Source organism: Phacochoerus africanus, chromosome 8, assembly GCF_016906955.1.
Source record: "Phacochoerus africanus isolate WHEZ1 chromosome 8, ROS_Pafr_v1, whole genome shotgun sequence".
NCBI classification, from domain to species: domain Eukaryota; kingdom Metazoa; phylum Chordata; class Mammalia; order Artiodactyla; family Suidae; genus Phacochoerus; species Phacochoerus africanus.
Window position 1 is genome coordinate 81,664,505 of NC_062551.1, and position 17,166 is coordinate 81,681,670.

Here is a 17,166-nt window from a genome sequence, read left to right on the forward strand (position 1 = left end):
TAAGACAATGCCATTACCTTTTTGTGGTAAAATCTCTTGGCTTGACTATTAAATCCTTTTTTTTCTGATTCTGGAATGACCGAAGGCTGATATTTATAAGGAATGGAGGATTGTGTTGGATATGCAGCAGTAAAACCTAGACAACAAAAATAAAAATTAGCCCCAAACAAAGAATTTACAAATGCACAAGTCACAGAGCTATACACTAACATTTTATTTTAAATGGAATAGAAGAGAAACTTGTCTTTGGACAAGACATAAACAGGAAACTAGATTTTTTTTTTAAGACCCTCTGATCATGTATTGGGTCACCCCCAATCCCTCACCCCTGGCCCCCAACCTCCTGCTTTTAAACTGGTGAGAGCTGGTCACAGCGCTAAAGCTTCCTGCCCCAGGGAAGAGAAAAGCTCCATCGAAAAAGGCATTCTTGCCAAGGAGGAAAAGAACATAAAACCGTCTGGAGCAGCCTGGGAAGCAGAGCCAGGCAGGGGGCCAGAGCGAGCATCCTCACTTCTCCTCAGGCCGAGTCACAGATCAGCAAAGCACTACAGAGACAGAGAGGACAGAAGTCCCAGAGCTCGGCTCACTCTCACTCTTCGGGACACCGTGCAAGACCAATGTAAGGTTAGGTTTCTGCTCTGAGCAGATGTGGGGTGAGAAAGCAGAAGGGGATCATTTATAGAAAATCAAATTAAATTTATGTACGTCCAGGTCATGATGTATAAATGATAACGCCCCCTTTCCTCCCTCCCACTCCCCACATGTGGGAGAATGTCCACAATTGTGAGGACTCCACAGGCAGGAGTTCCCTGGTGGTCTAGTGGGTTATGGATCCAGTATTGCCACTGCTGTGGCTCAGGTTCGGTCCCTGGCCAGGGAACTGCTACATGCCGTGGGTGAGGGCTCCACAGGCAGCATCTACCGGCACAGCAGGCTGATTACAAACTCTAATCAGTGCGTGTGAAAGAATCTGACTCCGTTTTTCCATTTTGGCTGCTGACAGCTTTTAAGCCGTACCCTGCCTCTTCCCCTTCTGCTCCATAAGTGGGCAAAGTGATGAGAAGGGCTAGATGCTCCCAACCTCCTTGAACTTGAGCTGCAAGTTCAAACCACAGCAAAACCCTGCCCTCACTCCAGCCTCACTTCCTAACCACAATAAAACCCCAAGCCAGTCTCCTTTCCCTGCTCTCAAGCCACTTTTGGACCAAATTAGAAGTCTGCTCTGCTGTCCCTAGAAAAACCTCATAATGTGAGCAATAAACCTTTTCACATCCTTTTTTTTTCTTTTTTTTTTTTCTTTTCACAGCTGCACCTATGTCACATGGAGGTTCCTAGGGTAGGGGTTAAATTGGAGCTGCAGCTGCCGGCCTACACCACAGCCAGGCAACACCAGATCCCAGCCACATCTGCGACCTACGCTGCAGCTTGTGGCAACACCAGATCCTTAACCCACTGAATGAGGCCAGGGATCAGACCCGCATCCTCCTGGATACCATGTGGGGTTCTTAGCCCACTGAGGTCCTCCTCACATCCTCTTACTGTGTGTGTGGCATGAGCAGTCTTGACATCTAAGCCAAATTTGGGGTGTGGGGAATCCATCCTGATTCAGCAAGATGTCCACAAAAGTGGGCTAACTTATCTCAATATCAGAATCCTAAGCCTCAGAGAGAAAAATGTGTGCAAAAGTGAAAAAAAAAAAAAAGATAACTAAGAGAAAGAAAAGAAGAGATGTGTTAGGATGGGAGTGAGGTTGCATGGAAATTTCTTTAAGACCCATTTCTCAGTCTCTGAATTTTGCAAAAACAAAACTGCTTTTCAAAAAGGGAATCCAGGAGTTCCCACCATGGTGCAGTGGTTAATGAATCGGACTAGGAACCATGAGGTTGCAGGTTCGATTCCTGGCCTTGCTCAGTGGGTTAAGGATCCGGTGTTGCCGTGAGCTGTGGAGTAGGTTGCAGAGGTGGCTTGGATCCTGTGTTGCTGTGGCTGTGCATAGGCCAGGGGCTACAGTTCTGATTAGACCCCTAGCCTGGGAATCTCCATATGCCGTGGGAACGGCCCAAGAAAAGGCAAAGAGATGAAAAAAAAAGGGGGGGGGGATCCAATACCAGAAGATATAATTATGAACCAGCTTTACAGATGAGGAAACTGGGCTTAGAAGGATTAAGCCACTCATGCAAATCACAGAACCATTAAATGAAATAGCTGGGATGTGAACAGCTTGTCTATTGAACACGGGCTCTTAAACTCTAAGCTGTCCTTCTTCTTCCTGGGCCTGGCTCAGACTGAGGACTCAAAAAAAGAATGAATAAAATAATGGGGAGGGTGCAATTTAGCTTAATTTGCCTGGATTGAGGGCAAAGCAAGTAGAAGAAGCACAATATACTCGGTTAGAAAACATTTGAAGTTATCAATACATAGTATGTTTATTCTTTTCATCCCTTCTCTCTCCCTCAAACCCTCCCCCTGCCCCCCATTCAAGTAGGTAGATGGCTTTCTCTCTCTTTCTTTCTTTCTTTCTGGCTGCACCCATGGCATATGGAAGTTCCTATGCCACAAGTTCCTGACCTGAGCTTCAGCTGTTTCAATGCCAGATCCTTAACCTGCAGAGCCACACAGGAACTCCTGAATTTTTTCTTTAAAGAAGTTAGAGAGCCAAGCAGAAAGCCATAGATACAGGCTTCCTAGCTTTTTTTTTTTTTTTTTTTTTCTAAAAGCCTAAGCTCATAGAAAGAGTTTACACAGGAGACAGGTAAAGAAGGCCGGGGGTTATTTTCAAAAGGTAAAAGGAAAGACATTCCCCCGGGGGAAGGAAAGATTCCTCCTTGACTAAAAATGAAGAAACACTTTGGCTTTTGGTGGTGGTAGAACTGCATATATCAAAGCAAGGCGCTTGATGAGGACTAGAAAAACAGGATTATTAAAATCACTCTGGATAGGAGTTCCTGTCGTGGTGCAGCGGAAACGAACCCGACTAGGAACCATGAGGTTTTGGGTTCAATCCCTGGCCTTTCCTCAGTGGGTTAAGGATCCGGTGTTGCCGTGAGCTGTGGTGTAGGTGGAAGACACGGCTCACATCTGGCATTGATGTGGCTGTGGCTGTGGCCAGCAGCTGTAGCTCTGATTGGACCCCTAGCCTGGAAACCTCCATATGCCGTGGGTACGGCCCTAAAAAAATAAATAAAACACTCTGGATAATCGAATTTCCATTTCCAAACAAAATGAAACTAAATTTACCAACCTAGCTAAAAAAAAAAAAAAAAAAAAAGATAAAAATGGACAAAATACATGAAACAGTGGTTTTCAAGACTTAGATATCAAACAACAAAGGATAGGGACCCTTGGAGATGGGAAACAAATAAGGTAGCGATAAGACTGCACCCCACTAACTGCCTGGAGAAGGTCTGCAGACACAGCACAGGAAGGAGGGACCCAGGTGGAGCCTGGTGGTCTCCTAGAGCTGAAGAGATAAATCTGGGAGTCCAGAAAGGCAGGGTGGTGCAGAGAGCCAGAGAAGAGCGAGCTATGTGAAGAAAGAGTTCTGGAAACCTGCACTGGCTTCCCCTCCAAGAGTTTCCTGAGTGGTGGTCGGCACACGCATGTGAGAGACCTACCCAAGGTTGGGGAAAGAATCACCTGAAAAATTAAAGGAAACAACGTCTGACTACTGGGAACAGGAATAGCTCCTGTTCCCACAAGTCAGAGTGGAAAGCCTAATAATTCATGGAATACAAGGAGCAAATGCAGAGTTTTGCCTCAGAAATAGGTCAAAATGCTGCTCTGCTTCCAGCTAACCAAGCTTAAAAGCAGGTCTTGAACATGTCCAACTATTTCCACGTAATTGAACTGCATCCTAGAACAAAGCACAAGAATTTATAGGACTAAAAATATACAGTTCCCAACATGTCAAAATATCTCGCATTCAATAAAAATAAATAAATAATGGACCTGCAAAGAGGAAAAGAAATTCACAATGAGGAGAAAATAAAGAATTGATCAAAACCAACTCGGAAATGATACAGATGATAGAATACAAGAACATTACATTATTTATACGAATCACTGCACTTAATATGTTCAAGAAGCTGGAGGAAAGATTGACCTTATTAAGTAGGTATGTGAAAGATATAAAAAAAGATAAAACTTCTGTAGATGAAAACTAAGACGTCTGAGACTAAAGATACACTAGATGGGACTAATAATAGAGACTAGATCCTGCAGGTGGGGGGAACCTAGTGAACTTGAACACACTGAATTAGAAACTATCCAAAATAGTTCCCGTCGTGGCGCAGTGGTTAATGAATCCAACTAGGAACCATGAGGTTGAGGGTTCGGTCCCCGCCCTTGCTCAGTGGGTTAACGATCCGGCGTTGCCGTGAGCTGTGGTGTAGGTTGCAGACGCGGCTCGGATCCTGCGTTGCTGTGGCTCTGACGTAGGCTGGTGGCTGCAGCTCCAATTAGACCCCTAGCCTGGGAACCTCCATATGCCGCGGGAGCGGCCCAAGAAATAGCCAAAAAAAAAAAAAAAAAAGAAACTATCCAAAATAAAACACAGAAAAAAAAAAGGACCGAAAAATACAGACTATCAGTGAGCTATGCAAAAACTTCAAGGAGCCTGATACACATGTAATTAGGCTCTCCAAAGAAGAAGGGTGGCAGAGAGGAAATAGAAAAAAATATTTCAAGAAAAAAGTGGCTAGGAGTTCCTGTCATGATGCAGCAGAAACGAATCTGACTAGGAACCATGAGGTTGCAGGTTCCATCCATGGCCTTGCTCAGTGGGTTGAGGATTCAGCGCTGCCATGAGGTGTGGTGTAGGTCGAAGATGTGACTCGGATCTGGCGTTGCTGTGGTTGTGGCTGTGACTGGCAAGTGTAGCTCCTATTTGACCCCTAGCATGGGAAGCTCCATATGCTGTGAGTGCGGCCCTCTAAAAAAAGCAAAAAAAGCAAAAAGGAAAAAAGGAAAAAGTGGCTGAAATTTTCCAAATTTGATAAAAAAAAAAAACAAAACCTTAGACCCAAGAAAGTCAGTGAACCTCAAGCACATGAAATAGGAATATAACTATACCAAGGCACACAGTAAACTCATTGCTTTTTAAAAGCAGTAGAATATTACATACAAAAGAACAAATATAAAAGTGACAGCAAAGGACTGTTAGAAACAATATCTGTAAAAGTACTAGAGGGAAAAAACGCTGTCATTCTAGAATCATGTAGCCAGAAAAAATATCTCTCAACGACGAAAGCAAAATAAAAACTTTTGAAGACATACAAAAACTGAAAAAAATAAATCCCTGGCAAACTGGAACTATAAGAAAGGTTAAAAGGAGTCCTTCAGGCAAAAGGAAAATGATACCAGTTAGAAATCTGGATCTCTATAAAGGAATGAAGAGCTCTGGAAACAGTAAATATGTGGGTAAATGTGAAACATAGAAAAACCAGCATAAAGTGATACATTTAGATATAAGTATAAAATTCAAATCACTTTCAAAATAACTGACTTTTTAAAGCAAAAATAATAACACTGTATCATGGTATTTATAACACATAGAAGTAAAAGGTTTAACAACAATAGAGCAAAGGCAAGGAAGGGAAAAATTAAAATACACTGTTGTAAGAAGCTTCTCCTACATATGAAGTATAATAATATCACATGAGAGTAGAATGTGATAAAATTAAAGATGAATGTTATAAACTCTATACTACAGATCAGCAAACTTTGTCTATAAAGGGACAATAGTAAATATTTATGGCTTTTTAGGCCACATAGTCTCTCCTACAACTATCCAACTCTGCCATCATCAAGTGAAAGAGCCATAGACAACACATAAACAGAGGTAGCTATGTTCCAGTAAAATTTGATTTTTAGAAATAGGCAGCAGGTCAGATTAGGCCTAAGAGCTAAAGTTGCCAACCTTTGCTTTAAAGCAAACACTAAGAAAACACTGCAAAGAGTTACTCCTAAGAACAACAAAGGAGATAAAATAGAAATAAAAAACACTCAATACAAAAGCAGTCAGAAAAAGCAAATAAGAAACAGGACAAGTAGAAAACAAGTAGAAAGACAGTAGGCTTAAACTCACACACCAAAAACCACATTAAATTTAAATAATTTTAACATCCCAATTGAAAGACAGAGATAGTGGGGTTGGATACGAAAGAAAGATCTAAGTATATGATTTCTACAAAAAATATAAATTTGAACCCAGGAATTGGTTAAAAGTAAAAGTATGGGAAAAGAAACACCATGCTATCAAAAGAAAAGTAGGTATTAATAACAGACAAAGCAGATTTCGGAGTCAAAATATTACCTGCAATAAAGAAGGTAATTTCATAATGATAAAGGGGTAACTCTTCAGGAGAATATGACATTTCTAAATGCTGATATATTCAATAACAAGAAATGCAAATTACAGAAAATAAAAACAGCACAAGAGAAAATTCCGCAATTAATTGTCAGAGATTTCAAAATCTCTCCCTCAATAATTTAAACAAGTACATAAAAGATCAGTAAAGATATACAAGACTTGACCTAATTTGACCTAGCTGACATTTGTAGAATCTCCACCTATCAGTTCTCTATAACCTATCCTGGAAAACTGAAGAGAAAAAGAGATTTCCCAAATCATTCTGTGAAGCCAGCATTACCAGGATACCAAAACCAGACAGATTCATTACAGAATGTGAGGGGAAATCACTAAAGATCATGAACCCTCAAGAATACATGCAGAAATTCTTATAAAAATGTTACCAAATTAAACTCAACAATATATTTTTTAAAAGATAGAGCACCATGATGAAATGAGGTTTATCCCAGTAATTCAACAATAGGGTAACATTTGAAAATCAATAAAATTCACCATATTGATACACTAAACAAGAAGAACACTACGATCATCTCAATAGAGACAGAATGGAATCGAATACTATGTACTCTTTTGGGTCTGGCTTCTTTCACGGAGCACGGTTACTTTGAGAGTCATCCGTGCTGTTGAATATCAATACTGCCTTGTTTTTTATTGCTGAGTAGTATTCCCTTGCCTGGAAATGTGACAGTTTTTTATCCAGTTGATGGATACTTGAATTATTGCTAAAGGGCAAGTGTTACAAATAAAGCTATTACCAACAAACATTCTTTGAATGGAATAAGTTTTCATTCCTTTTGGGTAAATACCTAGGAGTGGAATGGTCGGATCCTGTTTAACGTTTTAAGAAACTGCCAAGGGAGTTCCCATCTTGGCGCAGTGGTTAACAAATCCGACTAGGAACCATGAGGTGGTGGGTTCGATCCCTGGCCTTGCTCAGTGGGTTAAGGATCTGGCATTGCCATGATGCTGTGGTGTGGGTCGCTGATGCAGCTCAGATCCCGCGTTGCTGTGGCTCTGGCATAGGCCGGTGGCTATAACTCTGATTTGACCCCTAGCCTGGGAACCTCCATATGCCGCAGGAGCAGCTCAAGAAAAAGGCAAAAAGACAAAAAAAAAAAAAGAAAAGAAAAGAAACTGCCAAACTCTTTCTAAAGTATCTTTGTGCATCTCTGTATTACTGTATGAGAGTTACTTCTACTTCACATCCTCATCAGCAATGGACAATCTACTTTTTTTTTTTTTCTTTTTAGGGCCACACCTGTGGCATGTGGAAGTTCCCATGCTAGGGATCGAATAGGAGCTATAGCTGCCTGCCTACACCACAGCCACAGCAACTAGGGAACCAAGCTGTGTCTGTGACCTACACCGCAGCTCACGGCAACACCAGATCCTTAACCCACTGAGCAATGTCAGGGATTGAACCTGCATCCATGGGTCCTAGTCGGGTTTGTTAACCGCTGAGCCTCAACAGGAACTCCTGGGCAGTCTTTTTAATTTCAGCCACCCCATTAGATGTGTAGTGGTATCTCATTGTGGCCTTAATTTGCATATCCCTAATGACTAGTGATGTTGAGCATCTCTTCATACGCATTTGCTCTTTATATTTTTTTCTATAAAGTGTCCGTTTAGTAGATGGAGAAAGCATTTTGTAAAATTCAATATTCTTTTGTGATTTAAAAAATATTCTAACAAACTAGGAATACAAGCAATTCTCCTTAATCTGATAAAAGGTATTGACAAAAGCCAAATTGCAAACATGATACTGATAATCTTTCTCTTGAGACAGAGAATTAAACTAGTTTGACTGCTATCATACTTCTATTTAACATTGCCCTGAAGGACTCTAAACAGTACTAAGGCCAAGAAAAATAAATAAAAATATATAGGTCAGAGAGGAAGGAAATAAAGTTGTCATTATTCATAGATGACAAGATTGTACATGGAGAAATTTCAAAAGAATCTATAGATAACCTATTAAAGGTAATAACTAAATTTAGCAAGCTCACTCTATAAAAATCAATTTATTTTATTTCTATACCAGCAGCAAACAATTAGAAAATGAAATTAAAATAGTACCATTTACAACAGCATACCATCAAATGCCTAGAGCAGATATATATAGAAGATATACAAGGCTTCCACCCAGAAAAATATAAAACATTATTGAGAAAAATTTAAGAAGACTTAAATAAAGGATACACATGGATTGGCGAACTCAATATTGTAAAGATGTAAATCATCCCTAACTTGATTTCTAGGATCAATATGATCCAAATCAAAATGACAGTAAGGATTTTTTTAGGACATTAATGTGCTGATTCTAAAATGTATGTGGAAATGCATTGGGGCCAAGTGGGGTCAAGAGTAGCCAAGATAAACTTAGCACATAGTTGAAGAACTTTTACCACCAGGAAAAAAAAAAAAAAAAAACTTATAAAGTTATAGTGACTAAGGCTGGTATTTGAACAGAATAAAGAATCCAGACCTCATATACATAGACAGTTTATTTACAACAACGACAGCCCTGCAGCGTGTTAGAAAAAGAATGCTCTTTCCATAAATGATGCTGGGTTGATTGGAAACACATATCGACAAAACAGTAGATTTGGACATCTTCATACCATACACACAAATAATTCCAAGAGAATCATAGGTCTAGATGTGAAAGGTAAAATAATACAGTTACCAGAAATTATTTTGGGGTAGGCAAAGATTTCTTAAACAGGACAGACATGTACACTCACTAAAAGGGAAAAGATTGATTCATTGGGCTATATTAAAATGAAGAGTTTCTATTCATTAGCACACCATCAAGAGAGTGAAAAGTCACAGACAGCGAAGATATTTACGTTACCTATAGCCAATGAATGGACACATTTCTAGAAAGGTTTCAAGAACTCCTAAGAAAAGAAAAACCCAACAGAAGAAATGGGCAAAAAACTTGAAGAGTCAGTTCTCCAAAGAGAATATCCTGAAGGTGAGCCGACATACGAAAAAGTGCTCAATCTGACCAAAGGACAATGCAAATTAAAACTGTTATGAGCTAAAAAAATGTTGGTGAGAATGTGAAGCCACTGGAATTCTCATACATCGCCTGTCAGAAGTAAAATTAGCACAACCACTTTGGAAAACTCTCCGGTAGCATCAATAAGCTGATCATAAACATACCCTATGACCCAGCAATTCTTCTCCTAAATATGGATACAAGGAATATATACATATATGTCCCCAAAGACATGAACAAGAATAGTCATAAAAACTTTTAGTCATAGTAGCTCAAAACTGGAAACAATCCAAATGTCTTTTAACGGTACAATGGATAAACAAATTGTGGTTTATTCGAACCAAGACAAACTTAATAGCGATGAAAATGAACTAATTACTGATACACAAAACACGAAGTTAAATCTCTCAGACACGAGATGAGAAGAAAAAAAGCCTGAGAGGAAAGGGTTCATATTGTATGATGCCAGTTTATATAAAGTGCAAAACAAACTAAAGTAATTAATGATATTAGAAGCCAGGATAGCTGTAGTGTTTATATTTGCAGAGAAGGGGGATGATGCCCAGGAAGGGACAAGGTAAGGCCTTATGGGATGCTGTTGATTATCTGTCTCTGGGTCTGAGAAGTGATTCCATAAGTGGTGGTTGCTTTGGGATAACTCATTAAACTGTATAATTATGATTTGCTTTCTAAATATATAATACGGGAGTTCCCATCATGGCGCAGCGGAAACGAATCCGACTAGGAACCACGAGGTTGCTGGCCTTGCTCAGTGGGTTAAGGATCCGGCGTTGTTGTGGCTGTGGTGTAGGCTGGTGGCTGCAGCTCCAATTCGACTCCTAGCCTGGGAACCTCCATATGCCACAGGTGTGGCCCTAAAAGACAAAAAGACAATAAATAAAAATAAATAAATAAATAAAGTATGTTTCAATTTTCAAGTAGTAAAGAAAAAGAGCGCTAAATCAACAGATGGGAGGAAGAAAGAGAGGTTAGGCTGTGGGTTTGAGAGCAGCAGGGACTCTAGAAACCCACCTTCTGGTGGGTGAAGAAAAAGCGGTGGGGTGAAGGAGGATCTTGGAATGAAGAGTCCAGCCTTAGCACTGACTCCTAAACCTCAGGAGTAGCCAGGATTAGTGCTTACTCACAAAACCAAAGCAGTGTGTGGGCTGAGACAGTGTGCGGACCTGTCTGGAAGGATGACCCATGATCTGAGTACCTCTCCCCTCCCTCGCCCAGCCTCCCCATCAGCACATCACCTATTTCTACTGAGAAAGATCCAAACCTTGAAACAAGGAGGAAAGACAGGATTTGTGCCAATAAGGACTGGAGTTAAGCTTTCCAACAACCCAGCAGAATGGAGGCTTGGGTTAAGTTTTAGGAAATAAAGAGCATAAGATCTCTTCTTCCCCACCCCCCATCCATTCTTCTCACAGTTTCTTCCCAATTATCACACCAGAAGCAGTGGGGGAATGACAGAAGCAATCTATTTGATAATCCTCAAGGATGGTGTTGTGGGTACAATCTAGGATTTACTACATTCCCCTAAAATTTGCCCTTATGTACTAAAATGAACATGTCAGTGGAAACAACATAAATGTCCATCAACAGATGAATAGATTAAGAAGATGTGGTACATATATACAATGGAATACTACTCAGCCATAAAAAAAGAATGAAATCATGCCATTTGAAGCAACATGGATGCAACTAGAGATTATCATACTAAGCAAAATCAGAAAGAGAAAGACAAATACCATATGATATCACTTATATGTAGATTCTAAACTATGGCACAAATGGGAATTCCCACTGTGGCACAATGGGATCAGGAGTGTCCTGGGAATGCTGGGACGCAAGTTCCATCCCCTGACTAGCACAGTTGGTTAAGGATCTGATCTGGCATTGCTGCAGCTGTGGGTTAGGTCATAGCTGTGGTATGGCTCAGATGTGATCCCTGGCCCAGGAACTCCATATGCTGCAGGGCAGCCAATGTGTGTGTATATATAAATGAACCTACCCTCAAAGCAGAAACAGACTCACAGACACAGAAAACAGACTTGTGGTTGCCAGTGGGGAGGGAGAGGGATGGACTGGGAGATTGGGGTTTAGTAGATGCAAACTCTTATATTTAAAATGGATAAACGAAGTCCTGCTGTATATCATAGGGAACTATATCCAATCTCCTGGAAAGGCCATGATGAAAAAGAATATTTTAAAATGTACATATATGCATAACTAAATCACTTTGCTGTACAGCAGAAATTGGCCCAACATTGCGAATCAACTATAATTTTAAAAATGAACAAAAATGAACATGTCAGGAGCTCTATCCTCCCCATCAAAGACCTCTGTTATAAAATTCACCAGACCTTTCTGTACTCTCTTGGCCTTTCTAGAATACTTTTTGCCAGAGTGTTGGTCTTTTTGCGTGGAGTTGTCCATTTCAGCAAAGTTCTGTGCTATATTCCATTTGTTTGATGAAAATCTCAACTACATGTTCTTCTAAGCACCTGAAACAACAAAACACAGCATTTGTTGGAGTTCCCATGGTGGCTCAGTGGAAACGAATCTGACTAGCATCCATGAGGATGCAGGTTCCATCCGTGGCCTCATTCAGTGGGTTAAGGATCTGGCATTGCCGTGAGCTGTGGTGTAGGTCGCAGACTCGGCTTGGATCTGCTGTTACTGTGGCTGTGGTGTAGGCCGGCAGCTACAGCTCTGATTCCACCCCTAGCCTGGGAACTTCCATATGCCGCAGGTGTGGCCCTAAAAAAACAAACAAAAAAAGAAAAACAAAATACAGCATTGGTAAGGTTCATTTTGTTGATAAATCTGGTTAGAGGTTTATTGATCTCCTCAAAAGAAGACAACAAGTGGTTTTATTGATTGTTTTATCGGGGGTTTTTTTTGGATTTCATTTATTTCTATTATAATCATTACTATTTCTTTCTATTTACTTTAGGCTTCATTTGCTTTTTTTATTTCTCCTCACCCATGGCACACTAGGGAAGCTCCTAGGCCAGGGACTGAACCTGCACCACACCAGTGACAATGCCAGGTCCTTAACCACTAGGCCACTGGGAACTCCTCATTTGCTCTTCTTTTTCTAGCTTTTAAAGGTGGAAGCTTAAGTCATGGAACCTAGACTTTCTTCTTTCTTAATCTAAGTATTTAACATTATAAATTTTCCTCTAATCACCATTTTAATGGCATCTCACATAAGGTGTAATGTTGTGATGTGCTTGGGTTGTAGGATGGAAATCCTGTGAAATTTGATTATTATGATCATTATACAACTACAGATGTGATAAATTATTTGAGTAATAAAAAAGAACCCCCCCAAAAATAAATAAAAATCCCATGTAACATTAAAAAAAAAAAGCTTTAATGTTGTGTCTTCATTTTTCCGTTTAAAATAGCTTCTACTTTTTCTTTGTAATATCTTTTGACATATGGTTTACTTGGAAGTCAGCTGTTTAATTTCCAAGCAGCTGGGGGATTTTCCAGATATCTTTCTGTTATTGATTTCAAGTTTTTCTGCTGTTTTTGGATGTCCATCAGGTTAAATTGGCTGACAGTGTTGTTCAAGTCTTTTATATCATTTTCTCTTTATTCATACTATCACTCAGGAGAGAAAAGTGTCCCACATTACAGCATTGTGAATTTATTTATTTTTTAAGTTTTGTCAGTTTAGTTTCGTGTATTTTGAAGCACCGTTAAGTGCACGCACATTTATGATTTTTACCTCTTCTTGATGAACCTTGAAATGCTCTTCTTTATCCCTGGAAATATTCCTTGTTCTGCAGTCTGCTTTTTTTTGGGGGGGGGGGTGTTAATATACTCACTCCATTTTCTTTTGATTACTGTTAGAAAACTGTATCTTTTTTATCCTTTTACTTTTAACCTATCTATATCTTTATACATAGAGCGAGTTTCTTAAAGACAGCTTATAGTTGGGTTGGATCTTGGTTTTTTAAAATCTGATCAGAGTTCCCATCGTGGCTCAGCGGAAACGAATCCAACTAGGAACCATGAGGTTGTGGGTTTAATCCCTTGCTTCACCCAGCGGGTTAAGGATCCAGTGTTGCTGTGAACTGTGGTGTATGTGGCAAATTCGGCTCCGATCCTGGGTTGCTGTGGCTGTGATGTAGGCCAGCAGCTTTAGCGCCGATTGGACCCCTAGCCTGGGAACTTCCATATGCCTCGGGTACGGCCCTAAGAAACAAACAAACAAAAAAAAAATTTAAAAATTAAAAATATAAAAAAATCTGCTCTGGTTATCTCTTTTGGATTGGACTGTTTAGACGTTTTACATTCAATGTAGTAATTTATAGGGCTGGATTTAGACCTACCATTTTCCTCATTTGATCCTCATTCTTTTTTTTTTCCTTCCTTCTTTTGAATTAAAGGAGTTTTGTTTTGTTTTTTGCCTTTTCTAGGGCCGCTCCCAAAGCATATGGAGGTTCCCAGGCTAGGGGTCGAATCGGAGCTGTAGCCACTGGCTTACACCAGAGCCACAGCAACGCGGGATCCGAGCTGCATCTGCGACCTACACCACAGCTCACGGCAACGCTGGATCCCCAACCCACTAAGCAAGGCCAGGAACGAACCCGCACCTTCATGGTTCCTAGTCGGATTCGTTTCGATGCGCCACGACCGGAACTCTGAGGAGTTTTTCTTTTGATTCCAATTTACTTGTATTGCTGTTTTATTGGTGACACATTTATTTTTAGCAGCTTCTATGCAGGTCTCTCTTTTCTGGTGTCCTACCTTGTAAATTCCAGCCTCTTTGGTCTCTCTGAACTCTGATTTCTACATCCCCAACTCAGAAAACGGCTTGCTGTGGGTCTCCCTCTCCCTTGAACTGTGGCCTAGAAACTGCCCCCAAGATGGGGTGACTGTGGGATTCACAGTTCTGGTCTCCCTAAAAATAGTGTTTCAGGAGTTCCCGTCATGGCACAGAGGAAATGAATCTGACTAGGAACCATGAGGTTGCGTGTTTGATCCCTGGCCTTGCTCAGTGGGTTAAGGATCCGGCGTTGCTGTGAGCTGTGGTGCAGGTCGCAGATGCAGCTCAGATCTGGTGTTGCTGTAGCTATGGTGTTGGCCTGCAGCAATAGCTCCGATTCGACCCCTAGCCTGGGGACCTCCATATGCCATGGGTGCGGCCCTAAAAAAAAAAAAAGACAAAAAGACAAAAAAAATAGTGTTTCATGTATTTGTCTATTTTTTGTTTAACAGCAGGAGCCTGACTTAAATTTCATAGGAGTTCATTTTTAATGAACAGACTTGAGTTTTATTTTGCTCAACTTTTTTTTCCCTAAGGAATTTACACCATTTATAAATACTAATGAAGGAAGGATTGAATAAATGATGTTATGTTCTACCAGTTCTTTGCTCCTTCAATATTTATTCTTCAATCTATTCTATCACCCTCAGAGCAGCAATTCTCAACTGTTTTAGGTTGACAATATCTATACTAAAAACTTAATATGCAATATAATCATTGACAACACACCCAAAGAAATCAAGAAATTAAAAACAACAGAAACAAGTCATTAGTGATCACGACACAATCACTGCTCCAGTATAAGAATGTCTTTTAGGGTCTATAAAAGCAGCCACCATTCACTCATCACCTTTCAGGGTTGTGTTGTTGTCTTAGAACCATTTACTTTCCTAGCTGCAATAAAGCCGTTTTCTTTTTTGGGGGTTTGGGTTTGTGTTTGTGTTTTATGTCTGCACTCACAGCATATGGCAGTTCCCAGGCCAGGGACTGACTGGGAGCCACAGCATCATCCTACACCGAAGCTGCAGCAACACCAGATCCTTTAACTCCAGCCAGGGATTGAACCTGCACTTCTGCACAGACCTGAGCCACTCAGCCACTGAAGTCAGATTCTTAACCCACTGCACCACAGCGGGAACTCCAATAAAGCTGTTATTATTATTATTATTATTTTGCTTTTTAGAGCCACACCCGTGGCATATGGAAGTGCCCAGGCTAGGGGTCTAATAGGAGCTGTAGCCACCAGCCTACACCACAGCCACAGCAATGCCAGATCTGAGCCACATCTGCAACCTACACCACAGCTCATGGCAACACCAGATCCTTAACCCACTGAGCAAGGCCAGGGATGGAACCTGAAACCTCATGGTTCCTAGTTGGATATGTTTCCACTGCGCCACGACAGAAACTCCCCTAAAGCTGTTATTTTTTAAATGCAGTACTGTGTTAGAGTTATGGGTGATTAGAAAAAAATTCAAGCTTCTTATTATAATGGTAATATGTGCATATTGTCGAATTTGGGAAAAGATAAGAAATCTAAAAGATTTTTTAAAACAATCCATATTCCTACCACCTAATAACAACACTATTAATAATACCTTCCAGCCTTGTTACTGCATACCTGTGAAGCCAGGATGAGAGAAGGTGCAGCCCAGGAGGGAATGGAGCACTGTCCAGGTGTGCCTCACTGGTGCACTTGCTTGTCTAACTGCTCATGACAGGAGATCATGGGCTTGGAGTCTAAGAAAGAGCAATGAAGATACACCACCTTCCTAATCAACTGCATGTGTTTCAGCTGCTGGCAGGTGGGGGCCAGTGCAGAGATCAAGAGTATCCAGTCCTGGAGTTCCCGTCGTGGCGAAGTGGTTAACGAATCCGACTAGGAACCATGAGGTTGCGGGTTCGATCCCTGGCCTTGCTCCGTGGGTTGAGGATCTGGCGTTGCCATGAGCTGTGGTATAGGTCGCAGATGCGGCTCAGATCCCGTGTTGCTGTGGCTCTAGTGTAGGCCGGTGGCTGCAGCTCCGATTAGACCCCTAGCCTGGGAACCTCCATATGCCGTGGGAACGGCCCTAGAAAAGACAAAAAGACAAAAAAAAAAAAAGAGTATCCAGTCCTATATTCAAGGTTAATAGTCCTGGATATTGCTGCTTAATAACTGATTCTGGATGAGTTACTTTTGAACCCATTTCCTCCTCCATAAACTGAGATTGGGAAGAGTACCTTCCTCTCAAAATGCTTGCGAGGATTAAATATGGTGATGCACATGAAGAAGTTGATGCTGCCTGGCCTACTGTAGGCTTTTATTAACATTAGGTTTTAACAAACGCACAGGAGTAATATATTAACAGCTTAAAATAATAGCTATCATTTCTTGAGCCCTCACACTCCTAAATGCCTTATATAGAGTACCTCATGCAATTTTTACAATAATCCAGTGGGGTTTTATAGCCATTTTACAGATGAGAAAACAGAAGTTCAGAGAGAGAGGGAGGTTAAGTGACTTACTTAAGGTCACACCAGAATAAGAGGTGGATTCAGGCTTTGAACCCTGGAAGTCTGACTTCTGCTTGCTCTAAACCATTATAATTCCCTCCAAGGCAGCACACACTAAATGTTAACAAGCTAAATGTTGACATTTACTACCTTTAAGTGCGTATTTTTTTTTTAATTAGGATATTGCATAGAGTTTTCAAAATGCAAGTATTTGAGTCTTTTTTTTTTTCCTTTTTAGGGCCACACCTATGGCATATGGAAGTTCCCCCACTAGGGGTTTAATCAGAGCTGCATCTGCTGGCCTACGCCATAGCCATGGCAACACCGGATCCAAGCCATATTTGTGACCCCCACTGCAGCTTGTGGCAACACCAGATCCTTAACCCACTGAGCAAGGCCAGGGATTGAACCCACATCCTCATGGACACTATGCCGGGTTCTTAACCCACTAAACCACAAAAGGAACTCTCGTATTTTGAAGCTGTCTTGGATTTTCACAGTATTGGG

General features: G+C 40.8%; 1 protein-coding gene across 6 annotated transcripts in view; it reads right to left on the bottom strand.

Moving 5' to 3' along the window:
- Positions 1-17,166, bottom strand: part of STPG1 (sperm tail PG-rich repeat containing 1) — a 60,539-nt gene that overhangs the window by 40,275 nt on the left and 3,098 nt on the right. For 5 of the 6 annotated variants that reach the window (XM_047792563.1, XM_047792564.1, XM_047792568.1 and 2 more), the window contains exons 2-3: positions 11,744-11,884; positions 18-136 (exon numbers count right to left, since the gene is read on the bottom strand). In XM_047792563.1, coding sequence (XP_047648519.1) covers positions 18-136; positions 11,744-11,816 — 192 coding nt within the window. In that variant the 5' untranslated portion in view covers positions 11,817-11,884. The remainder of the gene's footprint in view (positions 1-17; positions 137-11,743; positions 11,885-17,166) is intronic. The other variant, XM_047792566.1, reaches the window with a different exon arrangement.